Source organism: Castor canadensis, chromosome 5 (assembly GCF_047511655.1).
Source record: "Castor canadensis chromosome 5, mCasCan1.hap1v2, whole genome shotgun sequence".
Classification (NCBI taxonomy): Eukaryota; Metazoa; Chordata; class Mammalia; order Rodentia; family Castoridae; genus Castor; species Castor canadensis.
Genome location: NC_133390.1, coordinates 156,639,256 through 156,659,543, shown reverse-complemented (window position 1 = coordinate 156,659,543; position 20,288 = coordinate 156,639,256). Strand labels below are relative to the sequence as shown.

The window sequence follows — 20,288 nt, the reverse complement described above, 5'->3', positions numbered from 1 at the left end:
ACACACAAAGGCTGGTGGAGTGGCTCAAGGTATAGGCCCTGAGTTCAAACTCCAGTACCACAAAATAAAAAAAAAAAAAAAAAGAAAGAAAGAGCAAAATGGACTGGAAATGTGGCTCAAGAGATAGAGCACTTACTTTACAAGAACTGAGTTCAAACCCTAGTCCCATAAAAAAAAAAAAAAGTCAAATTTCAAGTTGATAGCATAAGCATATTATTTCTAGTGACTTTAAATTGCAGTAATGTGTAAAATTCCTAGCAAGAAAGGCTAACAACAACAAAAGCCCTTTAGGTTAGTCACACTGCCACAGTATTGCCAGTATTGTTTCTGAAATTGTTCTGTGTGTTTTGCTGGAAAAAAGCAAATGAGTAATTATGTGGGTCAATGGAAACTGCAATTCCTACAGGAGATAAAGGAGGTACACACATGTAAGACTGCAAAAAAAAAAAAAAAAGGTAAGTGAAGACCCTATTGTTTCTAATTTGAATTGGAGTTATCACTAAAAGCTCATGAAATATTTTATTTTAACTTAAACACAGACACACACACACACAAACGTCTACATCAAGCCATAAGCTAGTAAGTAGTTGCCAAATTTACCCTCCCACTATAAACAACTAAGAAACTCAAGAAAATACTTGAAACAACTGTTTTTAACATTAGAAAAGAGACAGCATCAAACTGTGATCCTGAAGAGATGATAAACAACCACACATCTCCCCAGTTTTCTTCCTGTGGGCACAATACAGGCTACAGAAAAGGGGGGTATCCCACCCAAGGCATAGCAGTTTTCCTGAACTGAGGCAGAGATGACTGGAAGTTGCACAACAGAGATCCAGAGAAGACCTCCAAGGTCGGGAGAGGGGGAGGGAGGGAAGGAGAAAGAAAAGAGAAAAAAGAAAGAAGACCTCCAGAAAACTGCACAAGTCTCCATATGCATACAGGGTGAAAATCCCTAAAGTGGGGCAATAAATGACCATATAATTCCCAGAGGGAGCAGAAGGCAAGGAGAGAGTAGTATAATTAAACTATACTCTAAACCCGCCCTTAACAAAGCTTAAAAACAAGGCCCATAGTAGTGGGACATTCTTGTAATTCCAGCACTCAGGAGGCTAAGGCAAACCCCAGGCAAAAAGCATGAAACTTTATGTGAAAACAACTAAAGCAAAATGGGGGTGTGGTTTAAGTAGCAGAGTGCCTGCCTATCAAACATACCTAGTTCAAACCCCAGTACTACAAAAAAAAAAAAAAAAAAGTAAATTTCCAAAAGAAATTGTATTACCAGGAAGAAAGAGCAGCAATTTTACTAAAAAACAAAAACTTAACTGCAAGACGATGAAGGCAAACTGGGAAACAGCTAAACTATTTTTTTCTAAAGCTCAACAGAAATTATCACACAATCTAGCAATTTCACTCCTGGGTATCTGCCCAAGAATGATGAAAATGTATAGCCACATGAAGTCTAGAATACAAATATTCAGAGCAGCACTATCGATATATAATCAAAAAGAGTAGGAAACCAAACAATCTATCAACCGGATGGATAAGCGAAATGTGGTACCTCCAAACACATTATACCACAAATCAATCCTGAATACCTCACACTAAGTGAAGGAAGGCAGACTCAAAGGCTACACAATGTATGATTCCATTTATGTGATATTCTGGAAAAAGCAGAACTGCTGGGACAGAAAACTAATCAATGGTCACCAGGAGCTGGGGGTGGGAAGAGATGAAGAACTGTTCTGTATCTTAATTATCTTAATTATGTTGGTGATTACATATCTGTATATGCTGGTCAAAACACAAGATTATACATTTAAAAAATGTAATAAACATACAACTGAATTATAAAAGAGGAGAAGCATGCTAGCATCAATAGCATTTATTAGGGCAATTGCACTCCTGGTGCTTAAAGCATACATTTAAATTGCACTGCTAAAATACAAAATAAAATGTCAAAACAAATCTGAACTAAAATAATAAACCTCATAGAACTGTACATTATGCATTAAAAAGAGTGAATTTAAATGTATTTAAACTGCATCAATTTAAAAACTGAGGGGTAAAAAGAAGAGATTTAATTTTTAAATTTTTAAAATTTGTTTTAGCATACATTAATAACACAAGGGACTTCACTGCAGTAATTCCACACATGTATACAGTGTACCTTGAACAAGCTCACCCCTCCAATATATTCCCGTTCCCCCCTTTTTTTCCCCCCTTTCTAACAGTTTGGTGAGTTTCATTATGCTGTCTTCATATGTACATATGCAGCATACTTTCATTCTCTTCACCCTTCAGTGTCCTTTCCTTCTCCCACTGATCCTCCTCAGTCCCACATATACATTCATGTCCCATCATCAGCGTCATCATTGGTCTAGTTCCACAAATGAGTGAGAACATGTGTTATCTGGCCTTTTGAGCTTGGCTTATCTCACTCGGCATGATCTCCGTTTCTATCCATTTTTCTGCAAATGATGTAATTTCATTTTTTCTTTATGGCTGAGTAATATTCCATGGTGTATGCATGTATTATGTTTGTGTGTGTGTGTGTGTGTGTGTGTACACACAGTATTTCCTTTATCCATTCATCAGATGTTGGACACCTCAGCTGATTCCAGTTTATTAAGAAGAGAGCTACGGTCTTGTCTGCCCAATCGGACCTGTGTATCTGTGTGGGAGCTTGACCCTGGCTTGCCAGCTCAATAAACTCTGCTTTGTTGATTGCAAAAAAAAAAAAAAAAAAAAAAGAAGAGAGCTACCATAAACACAAGTATGCAGGTATCTCTCTTCTATACTGACTTGTACTCCTTCAGAGATATGCATGAGTGGTATGGCGGGGTCATAAGGTAGGTCTATTTTTAGTTTTTTGAGGAACCTTCATACTGACTTCCACAGTGGTTACACTAGTTTACATTCCCACCAAGAGTGTACGAGGAGGGCTGGCAGAGTCCTGATTCAAGCCCCACTGCCAACAACAAAAAAAACTAACTTAGCCAGGTACCAGTGGCTCACACCTATAATCCTAGTTACTTGGAAGATCAGGAAGATAGTGGTTCAAGACTGGCTTAGGTAAACAGTTTGAGAGACTCCATCTCCAAAATAACCAAAGCAAAATGGGCTGGAGGTGTGGCTTAACCTGTAGAGCACCTGCTTTATGAGTGTGAAGCCCTGAGTTCAAACCCAGTCTCACGAAAAAGAAAAAAAGGAGAGCGTATGAGGGCTTCTCCCCACCCCTGAATCCTCACTAGTATTTCTTGTTGTCTATGTTCTTGATGATACCCAATCTAACTGGGGTGAGATGGAATCTTAGTGTAGTTTTGATTTGCATTTCCTTTATGGCTAAGGGTATTGAAGACTGCTTCATGTATTTATCAATCATTCCTATTTCCTCTGAGAATTGTCTATTCAATTCATTTGTCCATTTATTAATTACATTATTTGTTTTTCTGCTTAGTTTTTTGAGCTCTTTGTATATTCTGTATATTAATCCCTTATATGTTGAGTAGCTGGCAAAGATTTTCTTCCATTAGCTCTTGATTCTGGTAACTGTTTCTTTTGATATGCAAGAGATACTATTCTGTATCTACATTATCTAGGCTATGGAGCAAGAGTTCTTTCCCTGCTAGGAGGATAAATTCACGTAATCACTTCAAAAAATAGCTGGACTACCTAGTAATGACAATCAGGTGCTGAAACTACTACTCATTCCATTCCCAGCAACATACACACCCCGGAGAAGCAAATGCACATATGCAGCAGGAGGCATGAACAGTTTGCCAAAGCAAACAACTAAATACATCAACTGTAGAACAGAGAGCACACACCAGAAAATACGATGTATTTCAATTAAATGCATCAAACACAGATCAAGCTCAGAAATGATAAGCAAAAGTAACAAGAGAAAAAATACATGCAATACAATTCCATTCACATAAAAATTAAGAAGCAGGGAAAATTGAATGACTTCAGTGATATACACACACATGGGTAAATCTATAAATAAAAGCTGTTTAAAACAAATCTGAATGGTGGTTATATGCATCAAGGAAGAAAAGGAATAGACTCAGAGACTTCAAAAGAGTATAAAGGATATTGTATACTTGGGCTGACTGATGGATATGAGGGTGCATAGTGTATTTTTTAGTCATTATTCTTTATAAGAACTCAAATTTTGCATATGCCCTCTTTTTAATAAGTTATATATTTCACAACAAAAGTAAAAATAACATATTCCTACAATAAAAATACAGCATGCTCAGTAGGTCTCATAGGCATGTTCTACCAAAAAGAACAAATAATCTCTCTTAAAGAGACTACCGCAGAGAATTGAGAGTGGGGAAATGATACAACTTGTTTTCATACCAAAACTGGACATGTGTATTTAAAAAGAAAACCACGCTGAAGTCATATTTACCATAAGAATGCAAGGATGCTTGAGCACTGAAAAAAAATCTATTAACATAACTTATTATATTACCAAATTAAATCAATTATGATTCATTTATTCACATGATTATTTACTGAGTGCATACTTTTTTCCTTGGGCCTAGAGAGACACAGTAAGTAAAATTAAAAATCAGTCTGGCAGGGTGGCTCATACCTTGTAATCCTAGCTACTTGGGAGGCAGAAATCAAAAGGATCACGGTTCAAGACCAGCTGGGGAAAAAAGTTCAGGAGACCCTATCTTAACCAATGAAAGTGTGTCGTGGTGGCACATGCCTATCATCCTAGCTATGTGAGAAGCATAAATAGGACAATTATGGTCCATCCTACCTTAAAAACCAAAAGCAAAAAGGACTGGGGCATGGCTGAAGGGATAGAGCACCTACCTAACAAGCCTGAGGCCAAGTTCAAACTCCAGAGCTGTTAAAGAAAAAAAGGTTCTCCCTGTTTTTCTGCTACTCCTACCATTCTTCCGCTACTCCTACCATCTTCCAGAGAGAGGACCTGTGCATCACTTCTGTCCTCAAATCCTCTGCTCTTCGTGATTAAGTTTTACAGTGAAAAAAAATGAATCAGTAACTTATAAAAAAGAAGCGGACTTCCATTATTTATATAGGCAAGGATGGACAGGTTTGAGTTAAGAAACTCCTGACACTGGTTTTGTACATGCTAATTCTGAGAAGCCATTATACATGTGAACAGATAGTGAGTAGGTAACTGAATATACAAGTCTAATGATCAGAGAATTATCTAGGGTGGGAATATAATTTGGATTTATCAGTGACACAGAAACAGATGGAAAAGCAAAGGAGAAAGGTTAACAAAGCAAATGAAGAGATCTAAGGGATGGAGATGGAGACACTGAAAAGAATCAAGGAGATTCATTGCCCAAACCCAGACAGGCCCAGAACCTAAACCAAGGGCCATGACAGATAAGGATGAGGTATGGAGTTAAGAATCTGCAGATCATTAATAGTCCATATTAGGAGAAGATGGACACTCTTATTCCAGGACCATGCATCTCATCAACAACCACTTCCTCACTTCTGCAGGAGACAAGTGAAACCACAAAACCATAATGCACTGAATTTCCCATCAGTATTTAAGAGCCTCAAGCATTAACCCTCAACCAAGGATCACCAACACTTGAGTAAGTGTGTGATGTGAAAGAAACAGGTCACAACAAACAGAAAGGCACAGGCTATATATTTCAATTTTTAATTTGTATTATGAAATGCTTCTTAAAAAAAATTAAAATATTGGGCTAGTAGATGGCTTAAGCAGTTAAGAGTGCCTGCCTAGCAAGTGTAAGACCCCAAGTTCAAACTCCAGTGCTGAAAAAAAAAAAAAAAAACTCAAAAAGTTAAAATATTGACTATCAGAACAAACATCTAGGTACCTACCACCCACAAAAAATGCGAAATTATTCCCCATATCTCAAAGACATGAATCCCTAGCCCCAACTACAAAAGGGGGAAAAATTATCCACACCCATGTATATAATAATGGAAATGATCCTAAAATCTATGTGGGAGAGGCAACAGAAAAGGAGGAGGAGGCATACAAAAGATCTGTAATCAATATGGCATTAGATTTCAAAAGCAACACTGAACGTGACTTTTTCCCTTTTGAGATTAAAAAAGCAGCTTATATTTGGAGGTTTTTAAGCTCGTCATTCAATGAAAAAGAGACCCTGCTAATAAATATTTCATACTACATATTTCCATTTTGACACTAAAAATGTCTAATATGAACCAATTCAATTGTTTGGTATTGAGAAATTCTACCACAAGTTAAAAACATGTTTCCCTACTACATACATTCAACAAACATTGAGTGCTAGAGATAGAGCCAAAACCAAAGTAATACAGATTCTCTGTCCCTAAAGCCTAGCAAGGAAAGATATGAATTATGTCAATCATCTGAATTACATGAGACTGTACACTTGTAAGTGATAACAAGTAAAGTTCAGACCCAACAGGAAAAACCAATTTAGAGGTCAGAGAAGGCTCCTCTGAAGAAACACCATCAAGCCAGACACTGGTGCTCATGCTTGCAATCCTAGTCACTTAGGAGGATAAAACAGGAAGGTAACAGTTCAAAGGCCAATCTGGGCAAATAGTTCGTGAGACCCCATCTCTAGAAAACCAGAGCAAAATGGACTGGTGGTGTGGCTTAAGTAGTAGAGTACCTGCTTTGCAAGCACGGAACCCTGAATTCAAGTCCCAGAACAATGAGCGAGAAAGAGAGAGAGAGAGACGGAGAGAGAGAGAGACAGAGAGAGACAGAAACAGAGAGAGACAGAGAGGGAAAGAAAGAGTGAGTTATGGGGAACCACTGACAAGCATCAAACAAAAACATCATGATCACATTATGTCTGGAAAAATATCCACCTGGCTGCTGTGTGGATTACAAAGGAAAAAAGCACTGGCTTTTAAGGAAGCAAAGGAAAGCAGCAGAACAGGCAGGAACTATTTTGGTATCCAGAACATGAAGATACGTTAAGCTACAATGATGACACTGGAAATGGAGCCCCCCCATCCCCCCCAAAAAAGTTGAAGTTTTAAAAGTAGAATTATTGGAACAGAAAGATATCTTTCCAAAAAAAAACTAGCATGAGACTCAAGGGATAGAACACCTACCTAGTAGGCCCGTGGTGGAGTTCAAACCCCAATAACACAACCAAAAAAAAAAAAAGAGAAAGTAGCATGAAATATCATCTACATCTCAAAAAATAAGACGCCTTTAAAACTATACTTAAAGGCATACATTTCTAAGACATTTATTACCACTGAATCAAGATAGCATCTTTCAAAACTAATAATATACATCTTTTAGGGGTGGGCTTGGTGGCTCCTGCCAGTAATCCCATGTACTCTAGAGGCACAGATTGGGAGGATCTCAGTTTGAGACCAGCCTGGGCAAAAAGTGAGACCCCCCATCTCACTCAACAAGAAAGCTGAGTTTGGTGGCACACACCTGTCATCCCAGCTATGTCTCACAGAAGGATGGCAGTTCAGGCTGGCCCTGAGCAAAAAATTTGAGACCCTACTTGAAAAATAAATAAAGCAAAAACAGCTGGGGGTATAACTCAAGTGTAGAGTACCTGCCTAGCAAGTTCCAGGCCAAGTTCAAACCATAGTGATGAGGGGAACAAATGTTTGAAATAACCAAAAATGGGACTTTGTATCACTTACTTAAAGTTTCTCAGACTGGTTCCCCATTAATATGAGTTTGAAACATACTGTGCTTCAAAAGAACCACTATGAACAGCATGATGACTGTCTGGAACAGAGTTGGCACTCACGCATCAGTTCCCATCTTTTCTTCCAGACTTTAGCTCAACTACAAGCAGCAACTTTCTTAGACTAAACAATACCTCTCCAAAAAGTGTGATCTGAAGAATCAAGACATCAAATGCAGTTTCCACAACGGCTTACCCAAAGAAAAACCTAAGCATTTTTTCAAACACAGTCTCAAATGAAATAGAGTATATGTGCAATCTTCTTGTGCCCAGAACCCTGGTACTTTAAAAAAAAAAAAAAGCATAATTAAGAGAAATGTTTATATAAACTTTTTATTTTAAAAATAAACACTTTATCAACCTGCCTCCTCTTCCAAAATCATTCCAGCTGTAGGTGCTTTTGCATTGCTACTGTATGCCCTTTATCATTTCATTCTCACAGGGCTCTCAATGTCAGGAGGTACAGGGACAAAACACATTTCATCTCTGAGGCATAATACCAGACTCTCACCACGTCCCTGAAAACAATCAAGCTCACTCTTCTCCCTCAGCAAGCTGAGAATTGTGACAGTGGAATTCACCTGCTTTCAGGCAGATCCCTTGAGAATTACTCAAAGGGGTAGAACATTTTACCAACTGAGGAGTCAGAGCCTTCCCTCAAATCAAACGGTTACTGTAATTAACCAGAGCAAATGGTACCACACTAACTGGCAATCTCCTACAGTACAAAGTGGAACAGTGTTTGTATTTAAAAAAAAAAAAAAAAAAGTCGGCTCAGTAAAGCATCACAAAGACAAGGAAAGAAAATACCCATGGCTAACTTACTTTTCACATCGAACAGTATAGCTGTTAGAATGGAAAAATGGGAAGGTGTTTAGCCCAGGAGGCTTTCAACAGAGCTCTAGAAAGATGCCTGTGTGCTTGGGGCATAGAAAGGGGATGATGGAATCCACAAAAGAAACTGGTCCCTCATGCTTGTTTCAAATGCAGCAATTTCACAGTCATTATTTATATTTTGGAATTCCATTTCATGAGATAAGAGGGTTTTACACCTTTTTAAATTACCAGTTTTAACTCTGAAGCATTAGAAACAAAGAAGCTTAAGTGGATACACACAGTGACACACATGGTGCTATGCTGGAACTCAGACCTTGACTGTTCTAGTACATATAGCACCACCATATAGCACATTCATTCCGGCACAGAAAAGAAAGTCAACAACTGGAAATACCAATATAATTAATGGAGAGTCTAAAAATTTAAACCAAGAAAGCATAACAAAAGAATTCACATTTAAGGATCTGAAAAACTACTTCTATTTAACAGTTACAAGAACTTCCATCTTAAGTAAAATTGGTATTTTGAGAAATATCAAAGAACTCAAAAGACATTTCAAAAGATGAAGTAGCCAAAGATCACAAGACCTGAAGAAAAAAAACTCTCTACCTTAAATTGGCATGATGAAAAAGAAATCAAACTCAAAGACGGGGACTTGAATTCTAGTCCCAACTCTTAGCCACATGCATTTGTCACACCTGGTTATGGTCACATATAAATCATTTAATCTGCTAGAAGTTGTTTTCTATCTGTAAAATGAAAATGGATTAGATGACTTGACATTTCCTATCCAGTTAAAATTCTAGGATTGTAAACATTAAAAAGATCACATAAGATTTACACAGACTACAAAAGACAATGTCTACGGATACTGCTACATTTTAAAGTAAAAATTCTGTTTTTCAAACAAGATGATTGAAGTTCAAAACTCTAAAAGGAATAATAATGTATTTTTTAAATATCTAAAATATTAAACTTTCTAATGGTTGTTTCTTACTTCAGCAATTAAAAGGAACCAGATTATGGCCATAGCCTAGAAGAGAGGTTTATTTTTAATATCAGATTTTTTTTTCAGATTTATGTAGAATTGCTCCAAAAGGAGCAAGGAAAAAAAAAAAGAAGAAGAAGAAGAAGCGACATTAACTTACTGAACAGGAGAAAATAACCAAAAATACACACATCTTAGAACAGAAACTGAAACAAAGGGTGAAATTCAAGGAGAATTAGCTGGTTTTCATTCAGTCAAGACACTGCTGGACTAAGAACCAAGTAAGAAGTTGCCAGTTTTCCAGGCAGCTTAGTTAGCAAGTCCAAGGGCTTTGAAGTATACCCAAGTTTGAGGTGCTTAAGAAATAGACTTAAGGCATGGGTGACTGAAGGACAATAAATGACCAAGCAGAAAGTGCTAGAACAGATCAGAGAAGCAGACAAGGACCAAGATGGAGAGTACTAAGATCTAATTTGCATTTTTAAAACAGACTATTTGCTATGCACCTATCAAAAATCAAAATGGATCCTGAAACTGCCTTTGAAATGACAGGCTCTATGATTTGATCGTATCTAAGTCTAAGCTAACTCTGTTTTTCTTTTCTTGGTATGCAATGGTTATATAAATAGTTCGGAAACTGCTAAGTATGGAGTTGTACATAAAAAATTTTAATTGTAGTCACTTAAATAGCATTGTAAGAATGTAATTATTATCTCCTTTACTTCTCTGTTTTTTCTTCCTTTCTTTAATTTGTAAACTGCTTATTTTAATGGAAGAATATGTTAAGTGTAGTCACTTTTCATAAAGTTTTTTTTTTTTTAAACCCCTAAATATTTAGTGCTGAGGGTGTGGCTCAAGCAGTACAGTGCTTACCTAGCAAGAAAGAGTTCAACCGTCAGTACCACAGTGGGTGGGGGTGAGGAGGAGACACCTTTAAAAGATATTCTAAGGCCAGGTGTGGTGGTGCTATATACCCATAATTCCAGCACTCAGGAGAGTAAGGCAGGAGGACTGCAAATTTAAGGCCAGAATGACTACATTGTGAGTTCCAGGCCTCAAAAACAAAAACATCCTGAACAAAAATATTCTATACATTAAGATACTTCAATGGCTACAGGCATCGCTTAAATGAATGCCCACCTAGCAAGCAGCAAAGTCCAGTACCACCAAAAAAAAAAAAAATCAATTGAGCTTACTAACTGAATAAAAAAAGACAAACTCTACATCATGACATGAGGTACAATAAAGGATAAATAGCTAGAAGCAGCATTTCTATATCTGAGCATCAGTCAACACAAAATTGAACAATGGTGATTACCACAGATATGCCTGTCAATGAATGCTGCTATGACCATTCACTAACCCACCAGTGACACAACCGCTGAGTCACAAAAGCATTAGTTTAGCATGAAAGTCCTAAAAAATTAGAACACTAGAAAGGAGATCACAGTGGTTTTATGACAACAGGAAAATTAAGGCATAAAAAAATATATAACTCCCACCACTAACTAGTCAATGATCAACACTATCAGATGAATCAGGAAAAGCTTAAGGGACACAATTCAAATGGAGAATTCGAAACAGATTTCATTTATTTTATCCATCCAAGGACTAGTTATGAGTACTGATGGAAGCATCTACACAGAATGTGCCAAATATACCCAGGACAATTTTTATCAGAAAAGGAACCCTGAAAAGGAAAAGCAGAAATGTGAGTTAAATAATTAGAGCCTTCTGTCCCCTATTACAAGGAGAATTCTTACCAAATTCCACTGGTTAGACCACTCTACAAAATATCCCATCACTTTCATACTTCAGTGCTAAGTAGCTTGGGGCAACAACCTGGAACAGTACACACGATCTAGGCAGTAAAACATAAAGGTATTGGGGTTTGAACTCAAGGCGTTGTGCTTGATAGGCAGGCCCTCTATTTGCCATGCCTCTAGCCATGGATGCAGGATTTTAGAAAGTTATGAAATTATAAACTAGATGCAATGGCTCTATAAGCCCAGCTACCCAGGAGGCAGAGGTCAGGGCAGCCAGGCCAAAAAAAAGTTAGCGAAACTCCATCTCAACCAATACGTTGGACACAGTGGTGCCTGTCATCCCAGCTGCATGGCAGGCGTAAATAGGAGGGTCATGGTCCAGAACAACACAGGCAAAAAAAATGCAAGACTCTATTCTAAAAATAACTAAATAAATATTCTAAAAATAACTAAAGCAAAAAGGCTAGGGGTGGGGGATGGCTCAAGTGGCAGAGCACCAACCCAGTCAACAGGCCCTTAGTTAAGATCCCAGTATTACCCTACCAACCCCACTCTCCCCAAAAAAATCCAGACAGAATTGCACATAGACTTTTTTTTCTTTTTGTTTTATGGCACTGGGGTTTGAAGTCAGGGCCTCAAGCTTGCTAGGCAGGCACTAGACCACTTGAGCTACTCTACCAGTCTTTTTTGAGTTGGGTTTTTTCAAGATAGGGTCTCATGTACTATTTGTCCAGGGCTAGCTTTGAACTGCAATCCTCCTGTTCTTTCCCTCCTGAGTAGCTAGGATTACAATGGATGCACATAAGATAGTTCAAGCATAAAATTTTATAGGACCCTAGCAAGTATGAGGCCCTAAGTTCAAACCCCAGTAACTCTCTCTCTCTCTCTCTCTCTCTCACATGCTCTAAGCCAGGTGTGGTGGAACATCTGTAATCCTAGCTACCCAGGAGACTGCAGCAGGAAGATAAAGAAGTTCAAGGCCAGCCCAGGAGAAAGAAGAGACCCTGTTTCAAAAACAAAAGGTCTGGTGGAGTGGATCGAATGGTAGAGCACCTGGCCTGGCAAATGTGAGGCCCTGAGTTCAAATGCCAGTATCAAAAAAAAAAAAAAAAGGGCACACACACACATATATGCTTTATATATATGCGTGTGTGCATATGTATATATACAAAACACACACATATACACATATAATAAATAAAGCAAATGGCAAAGTAAATATCCACTGTACTCAAATTTTAATATAAATTAATATTTAAGTTACAGGTACAATTTTTTATAGATTACTTTCATTTTGCTGCATTTTGCTTTCTCTTTTACATTTGCATATATTGCTTTTATAATAGGCCAAAAACATTAAGACACACACAGGTCTTTAACCAAATTAAAATCCTACCAAAGCCACAGCAACAGACAGTAGATGCTAGAGTTGCTTCAAGGAATAGTTACATCAAAATTATAAGCAATGTCTGTGACCACATGTTAAAACAAAAGGATAATAATAAAATACCAGAATGTAGCCATTACTCACTAATTCATTCATCAAATATATTTATTGAAGGCAGCTTACTGTCTAGTGCCATGGGATACCGAAATGAGTAAGATAACGACTTTGCCCTCAAGAAGTTTACGGTCTAAACGGAGGAGCCAGACAAGCAAATCACTAATCCAAAAAGAACACAATGAGTATTAGAGAAGTGATGCTTACAAATGTACAAGGCAAATGAACAACATGCTAGGAAGGATAAGCAACATACGCCAAAAGCAGTGTATGATGTACTGAGTTCATCTTCAATCAATGCACCTTAGACACATATATAGACTTAACATCTATGTTTATAGCAGGTTCACATAATGGTATTTACTCAGACGTATTAATGTTATAAAGAAAAAATTCAGTCCAAATATTTGTTAAGCACAGATTATGTCAACAATTCTATCCAGACCCAAGTTGACAAATAAAACTCAGTTCGTACACTCAAGGTAGTTATAGAGGTAAGTATTTCTCAGGGCTGCAGGTGCAGCTCAGTGGCAGAATGGGCACTTAGCATGCTCAAGGCCCTGGGTTTCAATGAACAGCACCAAGACAACAGTAATATTCTCCTCTCTGTTAAAGATAGAAATATGCCATTAGTAGGCATAGATGTAACATACAGTATGCATAACTACACAGAATTACATAGTATTTCATAATACAGATTATTAGAAAAATACCATTAACCCAGGAACACCATAAAAGCTATCATTTATTAAAGCTTTATTAAAGACTCACTGCCAGGGGTGCATAAACATAAAGAATGGTTAAATTCATCATTGGTTACAAAGCTAGAGTTTGAACACTGGAACCTGTTTCTCCCAAGGTTGACCATTAAGAAAAGCATCTACAGGAGTGTGGTAGCATGTACCTGTAGTTCCAGCTACTCAAGAAACTGAGGTGACCTGAGCACAGAACTTTGAGACCAGCCTGGACAACATAATAGGACCCTATCTCATGGAGACAGAGAAAGAGAGGGAGGGAGAGGGAGGGACAGAGAGGGAGGGAGAGAGGGAGTGAGGGAGAGAGAGGGAGGGAGAGAGAGAGAGAAGGAGAGAGAGAGAGAGAGGAGAGAGAGAGAGAGAGAATGAGAGTGAGTGTGTGTGAGTGTGTGTGCGTGCAGCATGCCAGTGCTGGGGATCAAACCCAGGGACTTGCACGTAATAGGCAAGCACTCTGCCCCTGAACTATATCCCCAATAGAAACAAACAAAAACCAAGAAAAGCAAGCAAGCAAAAACAAGATAGAAAACCAAAGTTCAAACTATAAGGAATGAAAATACAAAATGGGTGCTGGTGGCTCATGCCAGTAATCCTAGCTACTTGGACGAGATTGGAAGGATCACAGTTTGAAGCCAACCGAGGCAAAAAGTTCAAGAGATCCCATCTCAACAGGAAAAAAGCTGGGCATGGTGGCATGTGCCTGTCATCCCAGCCATAGCAGCAAATGTGAAATAGGACAATCATAGTCCAAGCCAGTTTAGGCAAAAAGTGAAACCCTATCTCCAAAAAAACTAGCACAAAAGGGGCTGAAGGCATGGCTCAAACAGCAGAGCACCTGCTTAGCAAGTATGAAGTCTAAAGTTCAAACCCCAGTATCACCAAGGAAAAAAAAAGAAATAAAAATACAGAAAACAGCACAGACTTCTGAACATGAGCTACAGCTGGGGCTGGGATACAGTTCAGTAGTAGATGCCTTGCCTAGTGTATGTAAGGTGCTTAGTTAAATTCTCAGCTCTGGAAAAAAAAAAAAAAAAAAAAAGCCTTGCACAGTGGTGCAAGCCTATAGCCCCAGATGCTTGGAATGTGAAGGCAGGAGGATCACTAAAGCCCACGAGTTTAAGGCCAGCCTTAGCAACACACAGCAAAACCCTGTCTCCAAAATGTGTACAGCTGATATACACAGAAAGAACAAGTTTTATAAATTAAAAAAAAAAACAAAACAAGTTTTATGACTACAGGTTATATGATTGATACTTATTCAGAGATTTAAATTTTTTTTTTTTTTAGGCAGTACAGGGGTTTGAACTCAGGATCTCACACTGGTTACTTGAGCCACTCCATCTTTTTTGGTTGGGTATTTTTCAAGATAGGGTCTCATGAACTATTTGCCTGGGCTGGCTTTGAACCATGAGCCTCCTGATCTCTGCCTGAATAGCTAGGATTACAGGCGTGAGTCCCCAGTGCCTGTAAAATTAATTAATTTTTAATTAGTTGTCTACCAAGTAAACAAAACTGAAAGGAAGAAGTTTATATAACAACTACTCCAATTTACAAATACATTGTGGAGGAATTTAAGAATCAGCACTAAATTTTCAGTTTCTCTACAGTAAGCAAGTCATCTAAATCAGGGGTCAACAAACTGAGCCCAAGGTCAAATGTGGCCACCACCTATTTTTGTAAATTAAACATTTGTAAATAAATTAAACACTTGTTTACTGGAACATAGTCTTGTCCATTTGTCTATGTGTGTTCTGTGGCTGCTTTCCTGCTACAGAGGCAGAGCTGACTAGTTATGACAGAGACAGCAGGCCCACAAAACCTGAAATATTTATTTTCTGTGCCTTTACAGAAAAAGTTGGCAGGCCCATGGTCCAAATACTATCAGAAATGGTAGAAAAATGATTAGCTTGTTCATTTCAGCTCTATTTAAGCTTTCTTTGTAATTAGTGTCACTTAATAAATACTAATGTTCACATTTCAGTTATTTTCCATAAAGTAGGTATTAATTTAGCTGTCTAGTAATTTTTCTTCACAATATTATAAACAAAATCCTAATAAGGGCACATTTGCATTTATCCCCACACATACTTATTTTTCAATTGCATACAATCTACAAAGATGCAGACAAGCAAAGCTAAACACAGAAGCAATAGCTCATATGAGTTAATAATTCCTAATGCTCTATTCACACTAGAGTATTTCAATGAATTTAAGACCAACAGTACCAGTGTCACCTGACTGCTTCTTAGAAAAAAACAAATTCATGGGCACATTCTAAACCTACCAGTGTGATTCTTATGCACACTAACCGTTTTTGAGAATCACTGTACTAAAACAAAGTTTACATTACTTACCTTGAGTGTAAAAAGGCTGATTCGGCCAGGCAATTTATAAAACAGCCCCTCTCCTCTTGAATTGGAATGTAGCATAGCATTGAGGCATGCGAGAGGGGATGTCCCACTGTAAAATACAAAAGAATGGATGAGCGGCATGCAGATCCACATGTCTAACTACCGAAGACCCAATTCTTCCAACTGTTTTTAAATTGACAAGAGCAGAACAAGAAATATATAAGATCCCATGACAACAATTCTACTGTGAAAGTAGTTAGAGTAATCAACTAAAATTCACATAAATCATAATCAGAGAGGTCTAGGCTAAAGTGTATTATGTGATACTCAAAATACATAGCTCATACTCTTGAACGCTTTCTGACAATATGAACCAAATTCCCACTTAGAAAAAGACCTTACTTTTTTTCAGTTATGTATTTTAATAAAATTTACAAACTTACATCTTGATAAAATTTTACCATTAATACAAAACAGCATTTCTTAGTCTCAACAGTTCGGCTTAGAAACTAGCTACACAAAAACCACAGAATCAATGGTGCTGTCCCAATAAAACAAGCATACTTTATTTTTTCAGTTAAATATTTTCTACTAAGCACACAAAAGGAATAGTACATTTGCTTTTTCTCTGTTGAAAAAGGAGGTTGTTGAGTTTCACTCTACATCTACATAGGAATGAGCATTTAAATTTAATGCAAAAAGAAAAGTCTATCAAATGGATTTCATATCCAGCAATGCTTAATCATTAAACTAAAAAGATGGCATAGTAGCCAGGTGCTGGTGGCTCGCACTTGTAATCCTTGCTATTCAGGAGGCAGAGATCAGGAGGATCAGCTTGAAGCAATCCTTCGGCAAATAGTTCATGAGACCCTATCTCAAAAATACGTATCGCAAAAAAGGTCTGGTGGAATGGTTAAAGGTGTAGTCAAAACCCAGAACCCCCCCAAAAAAAAAAAGACTACTCAATAAGGTAGAGACTATTTGCTGAATCTTAAAACAGAAAATCTCCAAAAATAGACAAATGCCCGTAATTAATATTATCTATGTTTGGCACTAACAAGTTAGTGTTAGGATTCATGTGTGCACTTTCTCTTCCCTCTCCCCAGTATGCTCAAAAAATATATAAGTATCTTAGGTAAAGCTTCTATTTTCAGAAATAGAGCCCCTAATTTACAGCATTAAAAATAAGTTCTGAATGTAAAAAAGCCATTAAAGAAAAAAAAAAAAAAAAAAGAGCTGGTGGAGTGGCTCAAGTGGTAGAGCACCTGCCTAGCAAGCATGAGGCTCTGAGTGCAAACCCCAGTACCACCAAAAATAAATAAATAAATAAATAAAATAAAAAAAAGATCCTGCTTAGACAACATAGAATTCACAGCTGGAGAAATGCACGTAGATGTAGATGCATTGCTATCTTGACAAATGCAAAGGCTTGTATGCCAGCAACAAACATAGCAGCCTAACCTTTGAAAGGCAACTAGACAGATGTTCTGGGACAGAGGATTAAACCAACAACTTTAATAAATTTCTATAAACAAAAAAAGAAAAATAGGACTATTTTTCTACTTTGGACCATACTGGATGCTAAAAACAAAAAACCAAGAACCAATCTCTACAAGAAGGCTGGTACAGAATCTGGAGCATAAAGTGGGTGGCCAGCATCTCTGCTATGAGGGGACAGCATGTTGGCAGAGTCCTTCTACGACTCCTACACACTATAACTCTGTCTACAAATGACAGCGCTGCTCACTCAACACAAGCTACAAGAATTACTTCATAATTCTTACAAGAGCAAGGAGGAAGAAACAAGTTATGGTTCTCAATTCCATGTGTCCAAAAGGGATTAATTTACCTTCTATAGGAATAGTGGTCCAACAGCAATGCAGACAGCACCATGATAGGAAATAGTCCATGAAAACAAAAATAAAGCACAATTGTAACACTGCACAGTATATAGGTACAAGACAAATAAATATGATCTAGACAATCCTAATTTTCCTTTGCCATAAAACATTAGCTCAAAGAACTGGAAAGTCAACAAATGCTGAGCCTAAAAGGTCAATTCAAGCAGCTACAGCTTGACCAGAAAAAACATATGCTGCTTGTTCTGAGTATGAAAAAGTATTGTTGTAATCTCCCCCTTCCTCTTTAAATTAAAAAAAAAAAAAAAGGATAAGGGTAAGAACAGAGAAGGACTAAGGTCACTGGTTTTCTTGTATGCAATTCCCTTTGTGTTTCTAACTTGTTGCTTCTCTAATAAAACTATACCACAAGAAAAGAAAATTGAGGTCACTCCAAAATTTAGTATATTCGTGAAATGAATGAGTAGAATCAGTCTGTAAGGGAGAAAAGTAGCTAGCGGGTTTTATGCCAATAAGACCATCATTCTTTGGCCCTAAAGAATTTCAATGATATGGCAGAGAAAAGGGTTATTTTAGATACAGTACAGTTTATCTTGATCTGTCCCTTCTCTATTACTAAAACTTGTAAAGCAGAATCCAAGAGAAAATGACCCCTCTCTACATGCACACACAAAACTAGCTCTAGGTCAAGATCTAGGGGAGGATATCCTGATAGAAATAAATGTATTTCACCCACTCCCACCCTCCACTCAGGGCACACAACCTTGGCCATAGATAATGCAACACTACCACCAGATACACAAGCACGGATACCAGACAGGTGGGTTACTCAGATCAATATATAACTACAGAGACACACATGTCCCATGAAACACTCATGTTAAGCAACAAGAGCAATACGAACCTCATTTCCTTTAGTCCTTCTGCCTCTATGACCTGCAGAATCTGTTTTGGTGTCATTGGAGCATCTGAGTAGTTTTCTAATACCTGAAAAACATAAATGTCCCAATTTCAGTATTTCCATTTATAGCCATCAATCTATCACGGGCTATAGTTTTGTTGAGGTAACACTAATGACAAGTTTTTCCACAGTTAAAATTACTTCAAGGTTGGGGGCATGACTCAGTGGTTAAGGTACTTACCTTGCACACATGAGGCCCTAAGTTCCATTTCCAGTAACTATCCCTCAAAATAAATAAACAAACTCAGAAAACAAATGACAGCCAGGCATGAAACACCTGTAATACCAGCATTTTGGAGGCAGAAGCAGGAGGATTTTAAGTTCAAAGTCAGCCAAGGCTAAACAGAGAGACCCTATTTAAAAAAAAAAAAAAAAAATTTTACAAGTATGTGCAGTATACTGAAAGTTATTGCAACTAAGTGTAATTTTCTAATTCTCAGTTCTAAGGACACAGAACTTTTTCACATACATGTTATGGTATTTAAGACCTTAGCAACTCTGATGACTGCTTAATTTGACGTTGTTAATATGGCTAAACTACAGGATGTATACTGTTTCACAATAAATTATAAGCCAGGAATTTGTTCAGAATGTCTTCCCCAAGGACATTAGATTAGTACCACATTTTTAAATAGTGCTCTTTGCCACTGTGTTGAGAAATTCTGGTGGCAAATGCCACAGTACATTTTGCCATTTGACAACAAGACGCTATGATTCTGTGTGACTGGTGCAAGCAAAACAATGAGAAATGGAATGACCCATTTATGTTAGTTCATCTATAACTAAATCAACCACACTATTTCCTTAGCAAACAACTGCATAAGTTGAGTTGTTTTATAAAGCGTTTACTCTTCTAAGGAAGGAAACACACTGTCACTGCCTGTGCAGCTGCTGAGATTACTCCAAACTAACATATCGCAGTCACTGAACAACCTTAACCACCGTATGCTCTGCCACCAATGAAATGGAACTCAAGGAGTTCAGAAGGACTGCTGAAGGTACTCTCTAAGGAAAAGCACAAGCCCTTAGCATTAAAGAAAGTCAAGTGCTAAAATAAAACTCCTATTTCCCATGGTTCCCTCCTTAGCCTCTTCTCAATTTTTACATTCTTCTTGGGTAATATCTCACAGTGTCAATTATTACTGTAATCAGAATTAAACTCCGATCCCAAATCTCTACCTCTAGCCCTGACTTCTCCCTAAGCTTCAGATTCCAATAGTCAGCTCTACACAGGACATACTCCATTGATTGTCTACTCTTCATTCATCTCTAATTCATCTAATCAGCATCTCTAATTCATTTCCCCCCAAAGACCCAGCCTTTTCCCTGTGTTGCTTACTTTGGCTAGAAGTCTAATTACTTGATTCTGAAAAGCAGGCAACATCCCTCACTTTCATACAGACCCTGACCCCCTAGCCAGTCTCTTACCTGACTCAACACAACAGTCTCTTCACTAATATTCTTAAAGCTAGCCCTGGTTTCCTCAAATCCATTCTTACTCTACTGTTATCCTTCATTCAACAAATACACAGATCACCTGCTTTGTGCCAGGCACAATTCTAGGTTTCATAGTAAA

The 20,288-nt window shown here is 37.7% G+C and overlaps 1 protein-coding gene across 4 annotated transcripts in view; it reads right to left on the bottom strand.

Moving 5' to 3' along the window:
• Nucleotides 1-20,288, bottom strand: part of Asxl1 (ASXL transcriptional regulator 1) — a 75,363-nt gene that overhangs the window by 49,359 nt on the left and 5,716 nt on the right. For 3 of the 4 annotated variants that reach the window (XM_074074545.1, XM_074074547.1, XM_074074546.1), the window contains exons 2-3: nt 18,656-18,738; nt 15,896-16,001 (exon numbers count right to left, since the gene is read on the bottom strand). In XM_074074545.1, coding sequence (XP_073930646.1) covers nt 15,896-16,001; nt 18,656-18,738 — 189 coding nt within the window. Of the gene's footprint in view, nt 1-15,895; nt 16,002-17,741; nt 17,745-18,655; nt 18,739-20,288 lie in introns of all 4 variants that reach the window. The other variant, XM_074074548.1, reaches the window with a different exon arrangement.